Source organism: Symphodus melops (assembly GCF_947650265.1).
Source record: "Symphodus melops genome assembly, chromosome: 16".
NCBI classification, from domain to species: Eukaryota; Metazoa; Chordata; class Actinopteri; order Labriformes; family Labridae; genus Symphodus; species Symphodus melops.
This window is the reverse complement of record NC_136706.1, coordinates 9,920,179-9,943,139: the sequence shown is the minus strand read 5'-3', so window position 1 is coordinate 9,943,139 and position 22,961 is coordinate 9,920,179. Positions and strand designations below refer to the sequence as shown.

General features: G+C 39.2%; 1 protein-coding gene across 1 annotated transcript in view; it reads left to right on the top strand.

The window, feature by feature from the left end:
• Nucleotides 1-22,286, top strand: part of lrrc75bb (leucine rich repeat containing 75Bb) — a 29,043-nt gene extending 6,757 nt beyond the window's left edge. Inside the window, exons 3-4 of the mRNA XM_079363883.1 lie at nt 3,307-3,419; nt 20,992-22,286. Of these exons, the coding sequence (XP_079220009.1) occupies nt 3,307-3,419; nt 20,992-21,592 (714 nt within the window). The 3' untranslated portion in view covers nt 21,593-22,286. The remainder of the gene's footprint in view (nt 1-3,306; nt 3,420-20,991) is intronic.
• The last annotated feature ends 675 nt before the right edge of the window (nt 22,287-22,961 follow it).

Sequence of the window (22,961 nt, the reverse complement as noted above, 5' to 3'; positions counted from 1 at the left end):
TTTATGAATTATGAAACAGCAGCTCTTTGTTCTGAATGCAAATTAAAGACCATACATTAATTAACAGAACAAGAACCGGAGAGACGAGCTGCAGAGCGTCCGTATGTTAGCCATGTTGAAGTCCATGTGTCACATTGTTGGGTTACCTTGTTCAAACACAACAACAAGCACTAAGAACAATGGGGGAAAAAATAATGTAGTTCTTTTCACCATTAGCATTTTGGATCACTACGCCTGTTGGGTTCTGTATAATGTGTTTAGCATTCGGTGACGTATTAACTTATAATTCGAGAGGATCTTGTAAACTATTGCCAGATTCATCATAACTGACTGCATCAGGTTTAAAAGGCGAAAGCTTATTGACTCAGCAAATTATTTGAACATTGATCTTGTAGAAACCCTTTTTTAAAAAACCTCTTTTATGTTTGTACGAGGAAATATAACCAGCAGAAAATTAGAGCTTAAATCTAGCATTGTTTTTTCATAGGTCAAATACCCTCATATCTGAAGTTTATTGATTTAGACAGGAGCTCTTTCATTTAATCCATGCACAAACCAAAGCATAAATAACAATGTTTGTAGCTAAAGGAGCTTCTTGAATGCTCTCAATGATATTTACTCATCAGAAGTTATAAACTATAAATAAATGTAATTTTATATAATAACAACAACATCAACAAAATGACAAACTTACAAGACTTGAACTAACATCAATCATTTTGATATTTGGATCCAACTACAAAGTGGATACCTGCATAACCTGGACAGGTGTGGGGTGAATTTAAAGGCTTAAGGGAGACTTTGGGTCAGTCTCTGGCTCTGTAGTGGGACCCTGTGGTCTGTTTCATTTAGCTCAGCCAAAAGGCAGCATCTGTGCTTAAAACCCACAGATGTATGAAATAATCTGTCATGGCTGCTTAATGCTGAAAAGTGTGGGCAAGTTCCCAGGCAGTCTGAGGTCCAACGGGTCAGGGCCACAGTCCGGTGCACAGAGGAATGTGGAGCATCCTTTAGAGATCTTTGTGGACAGCTGGAGTCCAGTTGGTGCTGTGAAGTCTGTTGTGTCCGCGGCTAAGGACCCCTCTTATTGTTTGTAACTTATAGAATTGTAGTTTACTATTTTGAAGGCATGAATTTAAAACGTTGCTTTGCAATATTACAGAGCGAGTGGAGCTGGGGTGGAACAAGGTGTAAGCAAATGCTAATCTGTTAGCATAGCTATTTGCGCTATCTTAGATTGACGAGTCCCTCTTAGAATGAACAATGACAGCTAGCAGACAGTTGATATAAGCTAGCAGAAAAGAGACTTGATCCACTAATGAAACGTACAGAAAGTGATTTGAAGATCATTTTTCCATTCTCTCTTGTAGCAACTTGACACTTACAGTACAAGGTGAAGCAGGTTTGGCATACACTACTCCATTGTCATTTGTCTTTTCTTTTTTTTTAAGATGCTGTATCTCACGAAGTTAGCTTCTTTAGTCATCTTAAACTAGTCAATTCAAAAACCACCATAAGAAGTAAAATGAACACGCTTATTTTTAATTCATTAAACTAATTAATTTGCCATGAGTGAAGACTAAAATGTTTTGGGTAGCTTGACCTTTGCAGAGCCATTGCTCCAATCCGGTTTTGCCATGTCATCCAAATATGATCACTACTGACTCCAGAAAACAAATTTGGTGGTGAAAAAAACCTCAAAAAGTCAAAAAGGCAGTTTACAAACCATTGCGTGACACTACTGGGCCCATGTCACACCATAATCTATAACAGCAGAGTCCAGAGATACAGGAGAAAGAGCTATAACAACTTCATGCTTTCTTTTAACCTTCATTGCCTGGAGACCCCTTTTCACAAAGAGATCTTAATAATTGAAGATTGTTGATGATGATTATTTGTATACACAGAAATTACAGCCCTATGTTACTAGTGAATCAATAAGAAGAACTCACTTATGCATAGCTGCTATATAATTTCAGTTCGGTTTCATAATGTCAATTAAATAAAGCACTATTCCTTCGAGATGAAGATCATGATTTATCAAGAGTCAGCTCATGCACTCGTACTGTGGCATACAAATCAGAGATATTAGAATTCAAATTACATTGCAAACTCAGATATGAGGAGGGCAAGGACAGAGTGTGTCTCAGAGTGGCTGTAAAACACAGAGCCGACAGCCATTACACTTTTCTTCAGTTTGCAGTTATCTCTTTAAGGGAAAGATGAACTGCCTGCAGATAAAGTGTTCTAGTTTTCTCTTGCCGAGTCCAGCTCATAATCACCTGTAAGAAACTCTAATCTTATCGCTGTTTGCTTTGGCGAGGAAAGCCCAGGAGGACACAGGAGAAAAGAGGCAGAAATGTTCTCCTGACTGGCTGGTGACCCGTGTCAGAGACTGTGTCAGACGTGATGGGGATGTAGAGAAGCAATGTGCTGAATTTAAGGCCTGGCAGCTGCGTCTGTGTCCACTACTTTCCACCAGACTGACATTTATTTACATTATATATTCAAGGACATATTGAGGGCTGAGAGATAGATCAGTTTGGACTGTTTTGAAGCATGCGGTCATCACTTTCTGACAGCTCATCTATTGTATGTTTAGTTTGATGCATTCAGGTTTACAGAACCGTGATTAATGCTTAAAGACTATAGTTCACATTTACTTCCAGGCCACAAAGTCACATTTTCTCACAACACTTTTTCAACGCAAATCAGTATGCACTACTGCAACGCGATGCTCACTCATGCACATGGTTGTAACAGCAGCAGCACTGAATGTTGGAAACAGCGAGGCATGTTTGTTTGTCGGCCAAGGAAAGAAGCGACAGCAGGAATAGTTAATCGCCTTAAGGTAAATTGCCCCTGTCTTTCTTTTTTTCCCTTCTCTCGCCACATTGCCTCTGTCTTGTTGTCGTGTTGTACCATTAATTAGATTTGCCCTGCTCAGCACAACCCATTCCATTTAAAGGCTTTGACGGAGGAGGAAGAGAGCAAAGAGAGGAGGGGGAGGCGAGACATGGAGCAAAGAGGCAGGCAGAAGGGAAAATAAATTAATGTTTCTGCAGAGGAAATGTTTGAAGCTGCTGTATTCAAAGGACAAGAAAGACTGTGGGAAAATCAGTACATCTGAAGTTTGCAGGAAGAAAGTGAGATCAGGCATCCAGTATTTATACATTTAGAAAACAGAGTATGACTCCAAAAACAAAGGGTTCAGCTAAATTGATCCAAAAGCTTTATGGTTTCACTTTGTTGCATGAACTTTTCATTTCTCTACATCTCAACACCTGTCCTTCCTGTGTGTTATAGGAGACCGAGTCCCTCAAGTCCACCAACAAGATCTGCCGCCAGCTTATCTACCACCTGACTCCTCACTCTAAGTGGACGAGGCAGAGTGTGCCCAGGAGGAAGTCTCAGGCCTGGTAAGTGAGTCCTCTTAGCTGCCTCACACTCTTCTGGAGGACAGTCTCCGCCATAGATACTTTAAATAACACAAAAAGTCATTTAAAGGATCAGTGCAACGCACAAAACTCTAAAGAGCCGCTCTACAAATTCTGACAAAGAGGGTGCTCAGGAAAAGTTTTAGTTGTTGAAATCCACATTTTCAAGGTTACATTAGTGGTGTATTTTTTTTTCTTCTTTATGTTTATTTGTATATGGACACATTTGGATCAAGGCACCAGACGGGCCTTTAAAATGTATTAAATTCAACAATAGATACAAATAAGCAACGACTACAAGACTGAATCCTCTTTAATAAGTAGTTCAGTTTTAATTTTCATCTCTGCAGGTACAGCATTACACATGTTGAGCCCCTGGGCAGAAAAGGTGTGTTTTCAAAGTGAAGATTTACCAAATACATTACATTATAGTGAGGTTTTTTGTGCCATTTAAAAATCGCTTCTTCTTCTTTTTTCTTTTTTTGCTGTTTGCTGACCCTAAGGACAGATCATTTTAAAACAGTATGGATCATTTGTATTCCTTTTGTTCCCTTATTATACTCTCTATTATGGCTCTAAGCTTATTTAAAAAGCACAACACAGCTATATATGTCTATCTGTGGCCAAAGATAGAGATATGAAGTTTATATCCCTCCCTGGACAGAAAGAGCCACAATTCATACATTACAATACAATGAATTACAAATTACAAAAGACACATTTTGGAAGATTTTTCAAAACATAGGTTTAAAACAGTGGTGACGTGATTGGTTTACCTTCAGCCATGTTTTTGGTTTATTTGAAAAAAGTATACTCCCTGAAGCACAAGGATGTAAATAGAAATGCATATGTTGTTTAGCCACACCTTTATTTAAAGTGATTTTACAAAGACAATCCTGCTAAAAGACCATCACTTAAATTGATTGGAATGTGTTGTCATTTATTCAAGTAGTAGTTTGTGTGCTACACAATTTCTCTACTTTTCACTTTTTTTCCTTCTTTTCTTTTTTTTTTACAATTTGAGCTTTATGCTTTTTGATTAATCTGTACATATATTATACCGTTTGCTGTTTCTTGGTGTGCAAGGTGTTCCTCCAAACTCTAGACGCAGTCTGAAGCCGTATTACCTTAATAGAGGGATGTCAAATCGTTAACCAATGGCATCCTGCCTCTAATTTCACACCTGCCTCTCAGCTGCAGAAACGGATTCCCAGCTGATACTATGGTGGTAAAAACCCTCCTCACACCAGCTGAGAGAGGAAAATAGATGTTTGCTGAGACTTTGACAGCCCAGACTTTTTTTTACACTACAGCACAACTTTAATGTTCACGGCTTAACTGTCTCTAAGGATGATTAGGAGACAAACAGGAAACTGAGATGCGGGGCATGGTTGCATAATTTAAACCGGAGTCGTCTTTTGTCATTTTCTGTCCTTTTGATTCCTTGCTGCTAATTGCGCTTTAGTGACAAATAAGTTTAGAGTAGAGTTTAACCTTGACAAACAATTATCAATCTGTAGGCCATCAGAGGTCAGCATTTTTTTTGTATAGTATAAAAAATCAACAGACAGACACTGATTGCTGCAGAAGTCTTTAAAACATAAAAATGGTCTCAAATTCAATGAAAGTAACAGGTGCCTTTGTGGAGATGTAATGAAAGAAAAAAAAGCCCCCTCTAATCATGATGATGAAGCTCCCTCTCCCCAAGCAATTAACCCAGATTGAAAGATTTTTTTGACAGCTGGAGTGAACGTCCCGCCCCAGTCTCCTCGTTGCAATATTTTCGAAATAACACTCAACAGAACAACAAGGCAGAATCTCCCAGTGTGCTCATTAGCAAGCTTCTGTCTCTCCCACAGCCTCTTCTGCAAGCATCCAGAGAACAGCACTGACTGTTTGTTTTCCCTGTGAATATAAAGCTTACTAAAATGACCAGAAATGGATGTTTTTGATGCTTTCAAACACAGATTATATGGTATAAAATACTTTTCTGTTATCGATCTTTTTCTTTTAGTTCAGCTCTCGCAGTCTGTCTCCTCCTCCCTCACCTTGCTGGTCTCCTAATCCTTTTTTTCCCTCCATTTCTCCTATTTTAAATTCTCTCAGATGCATTGATTTTCTTACTCCCCTTCGCTTCCTGTGGGATTTTTTTCTCTTTTCGTCTTGTTAGAGTCCATTTTGTTCAACAGTTGCCACACAGAGCGGCTTTGCAGTTTGAGCCGAGGCTCTTGGGGAAACACTATCAGACGGAGAGAAATAAAAAACGGGGGAGGCAGAATCACTGCAAGGTTGCCGATAAGAAGCCCTGTGTTTCCCTCTTTTCCATCCTGCCTGGCTTCGAATCGATCATGAATTTGATCTCTTCATGTTTAGGAATGAAAATGCATATATATATACAGTATATAAACACTGTGTATCCTATATTGCATTCTTAGATTTCCATTTTCTCCAAGTAATAGTGAAAACATAATTTGATCATTCCAGAAGTGTACTGCAGTCTGCTCTCCAATCATGTTCAATTGAATTATTTGAATGAAATATATGCAACTGGTTGCAAATCATACTGCACAAACACATAAATCATGATTTCAGTTTTTATTACTCAAGCCTGCTCTGCTTTTAAACACTGCAACACGGAAGCGACTGTGTTGGAGTAAATACTCTGTCAAAACAATATCATTGAGGTCCCTGCAGCTGCTTGTGCCAGCTTTCAGAAAAGTACTGTATTGCTGAGTCCCCAGTGGAGTTTTTAATGTTATTGTAATTAGTATTGGATTTCAGATTGATCAAGCTCATAGTGTTTATTACACTTTAAATTGCCCTTGCAGCACATTTTGAAGAGATTGTATTTCAATTGCAGATTTTTTTCATTATCTATCTTTACCCCAGTGAAATAATTGATACTCAGCTCTAGATATCACAGATTTCCTCATTGCATCTCAAGACATAAATTTGGTTAAAAAAAAGTAAAAAGTCTAGGCTTAAGCTTTGGAGCATAAAAACGCTCCCAAGTATAGAAGAAAATCTGTGCGTCTGGCAATTTTTTCTGTATTTGACTCAGCATAGAACACAGCGTTCAGCAGAACCACTGACAGGATTAAGTGTTAATGTTCAGTCGTGCAGGTCGTGCAGACTGAAGATGGGAGTGAAAGAAATTGTGGGTCTGACAGCTGTTTGGGCAGGTGTAGTCAGCGGTGGGTGAGCTTTAAAAGTTTGTGTGCGTCTTGGTATTTGACCCAGACCTCACGCTAAAGTTACTTTACTCCTACTGCTCAAACTGCAAAGGATGTCTACAATTTATTTCACTTTAATTTATCTTCATCATGTCCTGTAACTTTGCAACACGAAATAACACACTTGGACAAAAATTTAAAATATCATAAAATGCTACAAAGATGGAAGCTTTAACTACCTGAACTAAAAAGCCTCAGCATTTTTCTAATAAGCTCCACCAGCAGAAGCATGGTGAAAGTAAAACTGGGACTTTTTTCGATGCTTTCGAAAAATGGAGAGAAATAAGAATGCAGAAATGTTTCAAGACTGCATGCACAGTGACTCTAGGGAGGAGGGGGCGTTGGTGTACCACTCTCTCAATCTTTGAATTTAGACTGCAGTACCTCTTTTAAACACTATGTGTAAGGGTTACATACTTAACATCTAGAACATGTTGAAAAACTTACAAACATTATATTTAATACTGCAACGGTCAAACTTGAAAAAAATAAATAAACGAGAATTTTTGACATGCCTCATCGTCTTCATTATGCAAACAAGGATAAAATATATATGTATTTATATATCTTGAAGCCCCAGTAGGGGGCCAACCTTCAGAAAACTCCTTCTTTTCTCAATTTTGATTGATTCTGCTAAAATCCAACTTAATTTTCCTTCACATCTCCTAAATCCCTGCACAACATTACTAAAATGCTCAACTTCTATTTGCATGACTCCTCTCTTTTGGTAGACATTCGTTCATTTCAAATGTGCTTGTCCCCAGCCACAAACAACATCAAATGTCCTACCATCGCTCTGTAAGCTAGGAAGCGGAAATGTCTGCAGCCAGATCCTCATACTGTAAAAAGGAAAACTTCAAGTTGTTGGCCTAAACAAATATTTAATTGTGTTGTTAACTTTATTAAAGCATTAATCCCAACTATCTTTAAGAAGTTCATTGTCAAATGCTGGTCTAATTATATGGTGACTTTACTCAAACTTTACGCAAACTCCGGGGTCTCCAACGCACATATCCAAGGTTCTGCATCCGCACTTTGGCTTTTTCAAATGTGCTGCCATCTCTCCTGTCCTTCTTGACCTAGCGGTAAGTAGCCTTACTTTGTGTGTAGCCTTTCCCATACAAATTATAGTTTGCTGGTCTTGTTTTGGATATCCTATTGGGTTAATGTGACTGTTAAGTGAACAACCCCAGCCGTTACTGTTACATATGCCTCCTCGAACATTAGCTTGCTAAAGGGAACAAGGCACCATTATGTTACCCGTTAGAATCTGTAGATGTTTTCTACAAGAAAAGTTAACTTGTGGTCTTATATACAGCAATCTGTGCATGTTTGCTTTGGGGTTTTTTTGTTTACCTAAATCAACTAATCACTCTTTCTCATCTCATCATAGTTGTCCTATGAGGTGCAGATTCTGCAGTTTTGCCAGCTCAAGTCAAGAAGTTCTGTTGAGTCACCATCGACTAAGGCACAGAAGAAGAGCTTACTGGCCCGGTGTCTAGAGTGACTGTGTGTGCACCTTCAAAACACACTGGGCATTAAAATCCCACCTCACAGGACCACATTGCAGGACTACGAGAAGGCACGAGATCTGCACTTTATTTATTATTATTATTGTTGTTGTTCTGTTGCTGGAGTTTTTATAAATAACAAATAAAAATAATCTGAATAAAAGCTCATTTGCCCAACTTCTAATGTTTACAATTCATAGTATGTGGAACTCAAAATGTAGCTACTATTTAAATCTGTCTTATAGAACAAAGAACTGTGGACATTTCTAAAAAAAAAAAAAAAAAAAAGAAAGAGACCTATTTGTTTAGATTTGCCTTTGTAAAATCATTCTGCTTTAAAAATTGTCTATCTTTGATGTGTCTCTGGTTTTTCCTTTTAATCTTTTATTGTGAAAACCTGTTTTAAAAAGGTGCGTGAAAATGAAACTTACTTTACTTGACTTACTTTAATTAAATTGGAGCTTATACAGGGAAATGTTTGCCAGAGCAAAAAAGAAGCTCCATGTCGACTTCCCCATTAGTTTTACTTTGCAGACATGGATGCCAGAACATCTACTTTCATCAGGGTTTTCATCCTTCCACATTATTTGAAAGGAATCTCCTTTGATCACTTATTTAATCATTAAACTTATTTCTCGCTGAGTTCTCAGAGTTATAATATTAACCCTGATGAGTCTTCATCCTCAAATATTATCCTACATTGACTCTTTCTCATGCTGCCACAGGAATCCTGGAGGAAGCAGAGAAACACCCACCTGCGACCTGCTTTTATATACTCAATGTGTCTACTTAGAAAAATTCACTCCAACATCAGCAGGATAAGGACCTGTCTTTGCTTATAAACTTATAAACAAGAAAAAAACTAGTTTCCTCTAGTGGCATCATCCTCTCACTTCTGAATCATACCTTGTGAAGTATTAGCCAGCTAAAAGCCATCTGGAAATCCTGGCTTTGACTATATTTCTTCAAGGAGTGAAAGTTTTTTTTTGGACATCTGCGTAGTGGGGGGTTCTTATGACCATTTTCTCCTCTTCAACGATGACTTTTCACCGGCTAATCACCAAAGAATTGCTCACTTGAAATCTCTCTGTGTTTTCTCTCCTGCTCTGCTCAGACTAATTTGCTCTAATTTTTTATTTTTTTCAAGAAATCCCTCCAAGCTCAGCTGCTCACAGTTATTTTGAGCCCTTCTCTTTGACTTTTGACCTTTCACCACAGTAATACTTTAACCTTTGCAGTCATAACTATTAAGTGCGTCTGTGACTAAATAAAGAATATTCGATCCAGTCACACCTGGTCATATCTAATTTCTTGTTGTTACAAATATATCTTATAATAATCAATGTTATATAATTGAATGGTCAGATTTCTACTATATGGTGCAAGCCCTTATCACTTGTATTTTTGACTATATGTACATTGCTTTTTTTTTGGAGGAGAAAAGGATGATTGCAAAATTGTTTTAAAAAAAAATGCAGGTATTTTTAAAGGGACTAAATGGAAGCGTTGCACCTTTGGGGAGATATTTGTTCATAAAAAGAAAAATTAAAAAAAAGGTACAACTAAACAAGTCCTGCAGGTTCTTGGGATTCTGAACTTGCACAACAAACCAGCAACATTTCATAAATAGCTGTGAGCAACAAGAAATAAATGATGAAGCTGTTGTCTCAAGTGGCCTACATACAGTGTGAACAAGAGACCAACAATATGCTTTTATGTGGAAGAGATTTGTTTATGTCTTTAGCTCTGTAGATGGCAGGGTCTGCCTTTCTGGTGGATTGGACTAAAATATCTGTACAATTTAATGATGCATTTCTGCCCAACTTCATACTGATATTCAAGGCTAGTATCTTTGTTGTCCTTGACGTTTTCTCTGTGCTGTCGCCTAGCAGTAATTAAGTACCTGGTCCTAAGGTCCTTCCACGGTTTAAACACATGCCCATCAGGTGAAATAGTGATTCTTAATTACACCTCAGAGTGGGTGCTGGCTTGACTGTTGGCTGCGTTCAATTGTCTGCCTCACCAAGTAAAGCAGGGATGGCTGCTGCCTGCTCGCACACAATACAGTTTGAAAACTCTGATTGTGTTAGCATGCTGATTTTAACAATAAGCATAGCTGTAGAATCCGCCCCATTTGGGGAACACTTATATAAAAATAATTTGTCTATTTAAAAAAGTAGTTGATGATTGTATGGAAACAAAAACTAAAGACTGTTCATTTCTATTGATTATTATTTTGCAAAGTAACTGTGTAAATTGGTTCTACTAATGTGGGAGGGTTTTTTTTGCAAACTTTGAGTGATATTTTTATTTGAGACCAAATAAACGTTTATTCTTCATGGGTAAACCGTTTATCATCTCATACTGTACCCAGGCTTTTTTACCATGTAATTAACGATTATGTTATTCCCTTCAGTTCAGAAAACTCTTCTCTTTCTCTTGAGGTGAAGCCTCCAAAATAATTACAATAAGAGCTCACCACTTCTCAAATCATATGTGCTATTTGTCACATAGCTGGAAAAATTGTTCTTCCCTATTCCATTTACTGCACTACTTACCATGTGTCATCTGACTTTAACTAGTGTTTGACCCATTTCTGCAGCCCAGTCACCCCCTGAGGTGGGCACTTGAAGGCCAAACAGGCTCTCACTCAGCAGGGTTGACCTCTAACTAACCTACAAGGTTGATTACTGAAAAGAGGGTCCACATCAGATAAAAAAGAAAAGAAAAGTATACATTTGTGTCTTAGACAGACACAGGTTTTTGTAAAGGTTTTTCTTTCTCTGGTCATTACTCCATTCAGACACAGAGTATTCCACTTGACTGCTCCGTGCACTCAATCTACTTCTAGTTGACCTCCACTTTTAATAGACACTCTAAGTTCTAGAGACCATCCTGGCCCATGAATAATTGAGGACTTCCCGTGGTACAGACCAAGATGCGGGTGGATGAAGTAGAGAAGGAAGAGATGCTCAGTGTCCGTCATTTCAACCTTAAGGGCCCTGCTTTAATAAAATAATAACAGCCATTAAACTTGTTGATCGAAGCGACATGTTAATTAAAACAGCAATTTAATACTTGTGTTATGCTGCTTTAAATTACTGCATTTCAGGGCTTCCTTGTTTCTTATCCATGGATTAAACCGCTCTTAAACTCTCGTTGATTGGATTTTAACTGTAAATCTGAGATAAGGCTGCTGCTGCTCCAGGATAATAACAGGAACATGGATTGTTGTGCGCCTGATAATCTGTGGGTCTCGTTGCTGTGAGCCTGATACAGATCACTCCCCACAATCAAGCCCCTCGGTGTGTGTATGGAGCCCTGCATTTTAATGCTGATTTCATAACTGTGCCTTGACACAGTGTGGCACACTCAGGCTCACTCCTCCGTGATACACAGTTATATAATGCAAACTGTTTTCTATGTGATCCGTCGCGGAATTCTCTATAAGCGTCTAGTTTGTCACATCGAATCAAGTCGAGGGTGAATTTATAGCTCACCCGAGGAGTACATTTTACATGCTGTATAGTTGCATTATAGTACATTTTGTACCAAGAGATTTCATAACCATTGGTACGATGGCAAAACATATGCTTCTATCTTTTTTCACAAGCCATATGTTGTGTTACATCAATAGAACTGTTTGTGTTATGTTTATGAAACAGAGATTAGCAGAGAAGTAAAGTGAGATCATCTCATTCTCAGGAGAAAGTAGATCATATTTTCTCTCTTTTATATTTCTTGGTACACTTTTTATAACACTGCTCTTTTTGTTTTGAGAAAAAGTGTCATTTTTTTCCCTGACATTAATGGCCTAATAACCCATGATAATGTTTTGATGGAGTAGCTTACAGCTGAAAAAGATTTATTACACTCCCTTGAGTCCTTTTCTGTGCTACTCAGAGCTCATTTAAACTCCACCTTCACATCTGTAGCCACACAAGACAAATGACAAAACGTGTGTGACACCTTCAAGGACTTAGCTGTTTGTAAATTGGAATGTCGTTTCGATATTTTCACTTTTCTTCAGAAAAATTCCTCTTAAAACCTTTTTCTTTGAAGGGCAAATGTGTGTGTTAATAGCTGCTGTTTATTCTGTGATGACAACATTTCTACTTTCCCCAAAATTTAAAAATCAAAGTCTTCAAGAACCAAGTGATAGATCTGCAATGTCAAAGCACAGCAGCCTGAAGCAGCTCCATTTCTAACATATAATGAAGGAAACCTTAATCAGCCCTGCCGCTAAATGCTTCACTGAAATTTAATCCAAATTAGCTTCAAGGCTATTTTTTCCTTCCCAGAAAAAGTGCTATTATCCTCGAGAAACTGGAGGACACTGAATGGTGTATGAAATCCCCACTTTCAGATTTGCCAGTACATATCCTACTAAACCGTAGTATTATTGTGACAGCGGCATAGACGAGACTAATTTAACTACATTTTCAGCTCAAAGTAACTGTAAATGATTCTCATTTACACAGGCCAAAATGTCCCAAGGCTCATGAGTCACATTTTTGATTATAAAACTGAATTAAACAAACTGTGTTGGGAAATGTTCAGTAATGTAGCCTGCAGTCACAGGCCGGAAGGCACACTCAGATAAAAGACAAAAACAGAAATAAACAGTTCTTCAAGAGCTGCTTCCTTCTCAAGGATGAATTTGTACATGAGACCTTCATAGGCTCTCCCACGGCTGAGCACGACGACTGCTCATGTTTTATACACATGCCTACAGGCAAGCTAGTTTAGATCGATCCTAAGAATAAACAGGTCAGGACTTCGATCTGACCATCTCAGGAGTCTGTGGAACAGCATCCACATTCAATGTTTCTCAAGTGCTTTTATTTCATTTCACTGCAAGGAGTGGAGTGTCTCTCTGTCTCTGCATGCTCAGCAGGAAGTACATTTGAATTTGTCTGATAGATGTTATTCTCCCAAGGGAGATACTCTTTGTATTATATCAGATCATAGGTAATAAATACAAAACACATTATTTGTACAAGCAAAATGTTTTGGATAAATTATGGAGTTAACAAGCTTTCCTTTAGAAAGTCATCGTTCTTACCTCCTGATACACATTTAAAAAGTTTACAAGTTGTTATTATTATATTAATGGCTTATAGATAATCGCGTAATGTGTTTTTATTTTATTTTTATGTAGATGTAAAGTGTTGCACGTCCTCGACTCACATGTTATGGGTAAATATAAAATAATAGCACGATAACTAGGTACCAGTACAACCCCTTAACAGCTACCCATCTATTGTCGATGCTAGGTGGTATGAGGTGTGGAAATCAGTATTCTGTGTGCAGCAGTGTAGTTAGTCTCAACTTACCCTCTGAGGGTCACGGGGCGTCGTGAAGAAACCCAATCAAGAAAAAATGTTTTCGGATGATTTATGAAATCTTATTGAAAATTCAAAAAGATTAAAAATTCGACAAAAGTTTTAAAACCCCACTACAAATACAAATAAGTAAAAAATACGAGAAGAAGATCAAGAATCACAGAAAAAGTTAAAAAGAAAGTTCAAATTTTTAAACCCAGTGGCAAAAAGTTCGGTCTCAGAGACTAAGTCCCAAAAAGGGAAATTTTGTTCAAAGCGACGTGGAGTCAGTCAGCAAAAGCTAAAAAGACTCCCGATCAACATTTTCAAAGCCTTTTTATAGCCAATCGGTCTCTTTGTCTCAAACCTTCAAAAAACCACCTGTCTGAGTGAGGGTGTGTGTGTGTGTGTGTGTGTGTGTGTGTGTGTGGGGTGTGTGTGTGTGTGTGTGTGTGTGTGTGTGTGTGTGTCTAAGTGCATCCAGAGTTCACTGATGTCACCTTCAGGCCTGTGTTCAAATGCTGCAGATGCATCTGCTTCTGTGCTGCGGTCCCATTTACACCTTGATGCCACCTAAAGGTCACATATCTAAACACCGCTCACACAGAAGTCACCATAAGTTCATTCATGAACCTCTTAGCTTTTCGTAAGTTCAAACCAGTAGAAACCGGTACATCTCAAAACCACTATGTATCATCAGTATGCTTGTGGTTTTGCGTTGCATACGGTTTACCAAACATTGTCAGGTTTACATCATTAATTAAAACAGAAAAAGACAATGCTTGCAAGAATATGGGATTACGTATGAGCAAACAAATGCTGTTATGATTATATGATAGGTTGAATGGATTAAATGATTATCAAAATACAGAAATTGCAAAACGAATTCATCAAATTTCATAATCTTTTCTAGCATTTTCAACAAAAGCACTTTGTGAACTTTGTCTGTGAAAGTGCTTACTTACATCTGTGTTATACAGTACATTCCCAGAAAAGATTATAGCCTCTCTTTATGAGGTCAAGTCGGTCTATTGATTTTCTCAACTCCCCTGTTCAGGCAATCCCTGACACCAAACACTCCCTCAACACTTAACCTGAAGAGAGATGACAGGCTGGAGTGATAAACATTTTCAAAAGAGTTAAGAAGGTCAAGCCAACATGTTAATTTGCCTGGATGAAAACACACAGGCATTTTCAAAGAGATAAAGGTACAACTTTTCAATATTCTGCCACCGGGGTGAGGCTTAAAAGCAAACTGAAGGCGAAAGTTGTCAAGTGTCCACCCACACAGATTACATGTTCCCCTTCATTTACGCTCATGAATCAGTAATTCATCAAGAGGCAGAGGGAGTGTTTGGGTTATTCTTTCCCCTCAAATGATTTACTGTTGTATTTAATAATGAATGGTGGTCAGTGTTATAAGATTTGGTTAAATATATTTGACTCTTTGACCTCTCCTTCTTTCTGCACATACTTTTTTTAAGCACTGCTCAATGACTACAGAGACTTCACTGGAACTTCTTGAGAGCAATTAAGAAACACTTCTCAAAGAGTTGGATTGTGTAAACTCAATATTAAAATGTACAAATCACGAATGTATAAAGGGGATTGCATGAACAGTTTGTTAATTTGTCAAATTTGTTTTTTATTTGCCTTGATGCTGAGAGTTAAAATGAAGATCATTACCACTTCCAACTCTCATATTTGTAAAGGTGAATCTAGCAACAGTTGGTTTGGTTAGCAAAGCACAAAGACTGAAAACAGGTAAAACGTTTAGCTCGACTCTATTCAAAATGATGATTTACATTGTCCTATAGTACACATGTTACATAGGTTAGGAAATAAAATTTGACACTTAATCTGACATTTGAAATGTATAGTGTACAGTTTCACTCTGCTGTGTAAAGAGAAGGCTGTACCACATTTGTAGGGGGTGCATCATTAAGGTAGGCTCTGGTCAGCTGATGCTCTAAAGAACTCTCAGTGTCAACACCGGCAGCCTGGAAGATACATCAGTATGTTTGTTTTCCAGTCTCACCTCTTACCCTAACAGTGTACTGTTTATAGCGTCAGTCTCTGGTTATTCAGCAGTGTACATCTCAAAACACAACTGAGTCTGTGACTTATGATTAGAAGACACAATCGCTGGTTTTGTTGTGACCTTTTCTGTAAGCTGGGTCTCTCTGCCTGCACTGCATTTACACACCACGTCCCCCAGATGTTTTAGTTCCCACTTCTGGGCTTTACATAACTATAGAACAGCAAGGACCCTTGTTCAGTGTGCAAAAGTTAACAACATCCCCGAGGAAAGACAGGCTATGAAAAGCAATTAGACAGTCTGCCTCAACCCACATTTAGCAGCCAATAGTTTGACACATGAGAGTCAGCTCTTATTAGATTCCTGCACTGTTGTATCAATTGCTCCTGAGGATATCAATAAATGGATTTCCCTCAGTTCTTTGCATCTAAATGAGTCCCAATGCAGGACATGCTGTTGTTTCTCTTGCTGTCATGTTTATGCGGGTAGACTATCCTTTGAAGTTGTTTGTGTCTGAGTTGGTCCGAGAGGATGTGCACCACTGCCTACGAGCATGCAGTCACATCAGAGAGGACCAAGATGAGATATTTTGTATTATTTATAGTGTTATCATTTCATGGACTATAGCTTACTCTGTAACATCAGTAATGTTAGCTGTGCCCCCAGCCATGCAACCTGTGGGTGGAACTGCTCCCACGGTGCCAGGAGGCAGCAGAGAAGGAAGTAAAAAGTTGTCATACTGCATACTATGTCTCATTAAAAGCAAATTAAAGCCCACCCTTATCCTGCACCAGCATTATGTAGAATAGCTCTTCCTACTCAAACTACAACACCAGAGAAGGAGAGCCCTCCTATAAATAAGTCCAAGAGAACCAAAGTCGATGCTCGTAATCAGTTTCATTACAGTAAAGTGCAGAAGCTGCTCAGAGGAACAGTAAACCTTCTGAAGCAGAGTGGTGGAGTGTGCCAGAAATGCAGAAGCAGACAGACTTCAATGGCAGTTTTAGAAGCTACTGGTGCTGTAAGTCAATAAGGCTTAAGCATTCAGATAATTAGGCAATAAAATTATTAATCGAATACTATTTGCAGCTCATTTTTTATAGGTTGCATTTCAACCAATCGTTTTTTTTTTTCTTTTCTTCTAACATCCTTTGTTTGAATATTTTTAAGTGTATTATTTTTGAGTTTGAAAACGTTCTTGTCCCAAACAGTGTTTCACTGACAAAAAGAAATTAATATATGGAAATGTTGGTGCAGGTGCTTCTACAGATCAAATTCAGAGCAAGATAGACAATAACAGTTGTAATAAAAAATAAAAATAAAAAGAGGCCAGGAAATAAAGAGGGCAGAAACGGGAGAAAAGGCAATGAACAAATAGAGCTGTTCCTGGAATCAATAATATCATGAATCACATCTCTGCGGTGCTACAGATCTTTTTCTTTTCCCTAAGAGGCAGAAAGGGTGACAGATGTAAAATGTGCAGCCTACCAATTTATAAAGCTCCAAGACAGAGCTGAGAGAGAGGCATGGATAATCCTCATTGTGCCTGAGGAAGCAGAGGGGCACGCAAAGGCAAACAGGACTGAGACAAAGAGAGGATAAACTTAAGGCCACTTAACCAGAACATTTTTCGAGTGTTTGGCGGATTTCTTAAACAAAGTCTCCCACACTTCCACCTCATTGTCATTTGTTTGGCAGAATCCTTCCTCTTGACTTCTTCCAAGTTTAAATGTTGCAACAAAGAAAAGATTTCTAATGCACTGCATCAGGCTTCTTCTCATTCACCAGTGCTGCCATCGCATGCATGGAGCTTACTTAAAGCTCTCCAATGCATATTTAACAAAGCTGGTATGAAGAGAACATTTTGTTTCAGAGTGCTCAGTGCGATCCCAGGCAGCTCGGTATACAATGATTTGGTCTGACACCAGAGAAACCAACACAAGTACTGTATTTTTCCTTGAAATGGACTAACCTCACACCTTGTCTGAAGTCATGTGGGCTGAAAGAGACAATCTCAAGCCTCTATAGCTCTTGGTTAGCTCAGTTTTGTCCAAGTGGGTTTGTCCATGCATCAACTGTGCTTTTGTCCCCCTGAATTTTTGCAAATGATATCAGAGAAATTCATATACAGAGCTCTGACAAAACATAATGTAAAGATTGACAATTTGGAACATAACCTATTTACTTCTACTATGGCATACATTATAAGTCCTGTTACTTTTTACAATAAATGTAAAGCTACAGCCAGCAAAATGCTAATCTAGTTTACCATTAGTATTGACAGCAGTTTAAAAAAAAAAGACCACTTCAATTAGAAGTTTTCCCAAAAAAAAAAATCAAACTATCAGCACTAGTTTGCTAATTTATAATATTTTATTTTAATGTGTCACTTGTAGAGGAGCTTACTTTTGGACATGCTAGCTGTTTTGTATTGTTGTTCTTGTTTTTGGTAAGCTTAGCTCATGTACAGCTGGAGGTAGTTTTATTGTACTGACTTGATAGAGGTGTCAATGATCTTAGCAGCTGTGAATTTTTCAGAGTACAAAGTTAAGGTTGAAATTATATTCTGAACCAATACTCTTTCTTCTTAAGAATGTCACCCCATCTAGTGATGCTTTTAAGCTAGTTGTTTAACCCTGTTGGCAACCCTAAATTAAGTTAGCCAGCTGCTGGTGGTAGCTTCATACACTCAACAAAAATATAAACGCAACACTTTTGTTTTTGCTCCCATTTGTCATGAGATGGACTCAAAGATCTAAAATTCATTCCAGATACACAATATTACCATTTCTCTCAAACATTGTTCATAAATCTGTCTAAATGTGTGATAGTGAGCACTTTTGCTTTGCTGAGACAATCCATCCCACCTCACAGGTGTGCCACATCAAGATGCTCATCAGACACCATGATTAGTGCACAGGTGTACCTTATACTGCCCACAATAAAAGGCCACTCTGAAATGTGCAGTTTTGTCTCACAGCAAAATGCCACAGATGGCGCAAGCATTGAGGGAGCGTGCAATTGGCATGCTGACAGCAGGAATGTCAACCAGATCTGTTGCTCGGGCATTGAATGTTCATTTCTCCACCATAAGCCGTCTCCAAAGGCGTTTCAGAGAATATGGCAGTACATCCAACCGGCCTCACAACCGCAGACCACGTGTAACCACACCAGCCCAGGACCTCCACATCCAGCAGGTTCACCTCCAAGATCGTCTGAGACCAGCTACTCAGACAGCTGCTGAAACAATTGGTTTGCATAACCAAAGAATTTCTGCACAAACTGTCAGAAACCGTCTCAGGGAAGCTCAACTGCATGCTCGTCGTCCTCATCGGGGTCTTAACCTGACTCCAGATCGTCGCCGTAACAGACTTGAGTGGGCAAATGCTCACATTCGATGGCGTCTGGCACGTTGGAGAGGTGTTCTCTTCACGGATGAATCTCGGTTTACATTGTTCAGGGCAGATGGCAGACAGCGTGTGTGGCGTCGTGTGGGTGAGCGCTTTGCTGATGTCAATGTTGTGGATCGAGTGGCCCATGGTGGTGGTGGGGTTATGGTATGGGCAGGCATCTGTTATGGACGAAGAACACAGGTGCATTTTATTGATGGCATTTTGAATGCACAGAGATACCGTGATGAGATCCTGAGGCCCATTGTTGTGCCATACATCCATGAACATCACCTCATGTTTCAGCAAGATAATGCACGGCCCCATGTTGCAAGGATCTGTACACAATTCTTGGAAGCTGAAAATGTCCCAGTTCTTGCATGGCCAGCATACTCACCGGACATGTCACCCATTGAGCATGTTTGGGATGTGCTTGACCGGCGTATACGACAGCGCGTACCAGTTCCCACTAATATCCAGCAACTTCGCACAGCCATTGAAGAGGAGTGGACCAACATTCCACAGGCCACAATTGACAATCTGATAAACTCTATGCGAAGAAGATGTGTTGCACTGCATGAGGCAAATGGTGGTCACACCAGATACTGACTGGTTCTGAGTCCCCAGACCCTCAATAAAGCAAAAACTGCACATTTCAGGGTGGCCTTTTATTGTGGACAGTCTAAGGTACACCTATGCACTAATCATGGTGTCTGATGAGCATCTTGATGTGGCACACCTGTGAGGTGGGATGGATTGTCTCAGCAAAGCAAAAGTGCTCACTATCACACATTTAGACAGATTTATGAACAATGTTTGAGAGAAATGGTAATATTGTGTATCTGGAATGAATTTTAGATCTTTGAGTCCATCTCATGACAAATGGGAGCAAAAACAAAAGTGTTGCGTTTATATTTTTGTTGAGTATACTTTAAGGGGAGCTCTAACAGAAACATTTTACTGAAATCTGTTGTAGGTCTCAGGTAGAACATTATGTAATGGGGGGGAAAAAATGCTAAATAAAGCTTTTTGGGAGCTTTCTGATTAAGTGTTTCTCTCTTGTGACTGAGAATTTCAAGATAAACGAAAGCTGTGAACTTTTACATAAGGCAGGGATGTCATTCAGGAGAGATATGCATCTTTTTGCTGGATTTTAAAAAAGGTGACTGTGTCTGAGGTTTTTGAGTGACACGAATAAGCCACTCCAGCCTATCAGCAAAAATGCCAACCCACTACTCTGATCCCCAAAATTGATCACATGATTCAAAATAAGCAAAAAGTGCATGTATTTATGTAGTAAGAATACTCAAAACAAAAGTAAGCATTGTGATCCTGAAACACTTTCGCTCATAATTTAACACTCTACCGACAATGCAAAATACCATAGACAGATCTTTTGGAGATTTCAGTGTTTCATGCTATAAGAAGCTAATTGAACAGCAGTAGCTTCAAGCAGATATGAGAAGCAGACTACAGGCTGTTCCCTCCTGCCTGTAGCAAGGGGACATATCTGACAAAATAAAATGCACTTTTTTTACATTTCCCTGCCTGTTTAAGTTATTAATACATTTGTTTAATTTCTTTGAAGGTTGTTTGTACTTGCAGACTGAAGCAGCGGGCTTAAAGATTAAAGATGGCTTTATGGAAGAGAAGTGACACCCCAAAACTGAAAACAGCTGGAGCTTTTCAGCGGCTGACATTCAGCCCAAGAGAGCGAATTTGTTACTTGAGGGACTGAGACTGAGACACATTTAAATGCAAATTTTCTACTTTACATTATTGATTACTACACACTCCATTGGTGGATGCGGTTTCTTTTTGTTGCATACTTTGCAGTTCTCCTGTATTAGTAGTTGTTTGTGGAGTCCCATAACAGAGCCTTTTTAATCAATAACCTCAGCATCAGTAAGTAAAGATCGTTTTTCTTAACAACCTGTTTGAAGACGACACACCACTGCTGAAGAAAGACCGAATATTGCAAACTGTCTGCAACTAATTCCTTTTTTGGCAAGATTCACCTTGTTAACAAAGCTTGTTTGTGTTTTTTTTTTCCAAACAGTCTGAAGACCACCCTGAAGAAGAAACAGTCTGGTGATGTGGTGAACCTCTCAGGCATACCGCTGTCGGGCCGAGACGTCCATCGTGTGGCTTTCTACCTGCAGAGCAGCAGTGACGCAGTGTCTGCTGTGGACCTGAGCTTCACTGAGCTGCAGGACGAAAGCTTAAGGCTGCTGCTGCCTTCGCTCGGCTGCCTGCCCAAACTGTCTATACTGGCCATCAATGGAAACCGTCTGACCATGGGCATCTTGAAAGACTTGACAGATGCTGTGAAGGATCCGAAGAAGTTCCCAAAACTGGCCTGGGTTGACCTGGGTAACAATGTGGATATCTTTACCGTGCCACAGCCACTGCTTGTGGCCCTGCGGCGCCGTTTTGGTTTACGTAGCAGCCTCCCAACCATTTATGAGTACAGAGAGGCTCAGGGAATCAGTGTCTCCATGCCAAACATGGAGAACTCTGTGGAAGAGCCAAGCCTCTGTGAGGAAGGCGATGGAGATGAGGATGACAGAGATGACGAGGACAGACTGGAGCTTCGAGCTTGGGGCTTCAGAGAAGAAAACATCTCAAAAAGTGTGTCATTGAACTTCTGTGGGAGGTGATCGATCGGAGCTGCTTTCTTTTAAACTGAGTGTCCCTAATATCCCTAAGAATCACCTCAACCCTGAGTCGGACCTCCTCTGTTGGCAGGTGTCATCGTGGCAGAAGCGAGCAGTGACCCACATGTGTCTGTGAATATTGTGTCTGCCTGGATTCTCCACAGCAGAGGCAGCTATTAAGACTTCATTTACATGAATGAAATGTCATTTTCCCAGGAGCTGCTGAATCAAACATTCATGCTGTTTACAGAGCATCCAGTTTCTGAAACATTGTGGTCATGCAGGTTCAAGCTTCTAGCTTTTTCCAATGTCCAGTGGAGGTGCCAGGGGTCAAGTGCCTTGCAAAAGGGCATCTCAATAGTAGTGCATGAGAAAAAAGGGAGCGTTGCAGATTCCTCTAGCACATTTACCCAACTGAATCTGTCTATTTGACAACGTAAACCCGGCTGCAACATTTCTCTAATAAGTAGGAATAAGTCCATGAAGCTTCATATCCAACTTCAAATTAAGTTTTATTTCAGCAATCCAATATTTTGGGTATAATATATTTTTTGAGTCATAAATTATGCTTCCAACATATATCTGTCATTACACAGCGTTTGTTAACCCCTCGTTCTGATATAAATCGTGAGTGATGGTGTGCAATAAAACATATTGAATCCCTTACATTTAAATGTTTGGTTCTTCTGCTTCACTGAGTAAGGGTATACTAAAGCTGCAGTTGTAGAGGGAAAGCCTCGTTCTGATGGTGATGACACACACAGTTGGGGTGTGAGCTGGCGATGAACTGATTACTGCTGTTATCAGGCCTCGTTAGGTCCCTTCAGGCTCAGACAGTGAGTGGAGAGGTTCTTTTTATTCCTCAGTAAATTGGACTAACCCCACATAATTCGTACAGTCTGGGTGGATGAATGATTATAATAATGAATCACACACCACACGCAATGACAAAGAGTCCCACGATGTTTTTAAGGCACACACAGAATTGACAATGAATCTGTTACAAACAGCTCTGTGTGCACATCTGTGTTGTGGCATGAATATAGAGTTTGTTTTTGTCTTTTCTTCAAAGTGAAGTTATTGTTTTTTGGAAATAAAAAAAAGCATTTAAATGGGCATGACTGTTAATTAAAGAAGTAACATCAGATCCCGCAGGAAGAGAGCATGATTACATGTGGTTTATTATGACTACTTGTATAGGAATACTCTTGCGGGTATTTGATAAAACCTGACGCATGTGAACCCAACACTTCATCCTGCCTACAAATGTTAATGTGATCTATTCTATTTCCATGCTCTTTTTCACGATTGTGTGTTTGTGTCTACAGGGATATTAATTAACAGGATGCTTGTGTGTGTGTGTGTGTGTGTG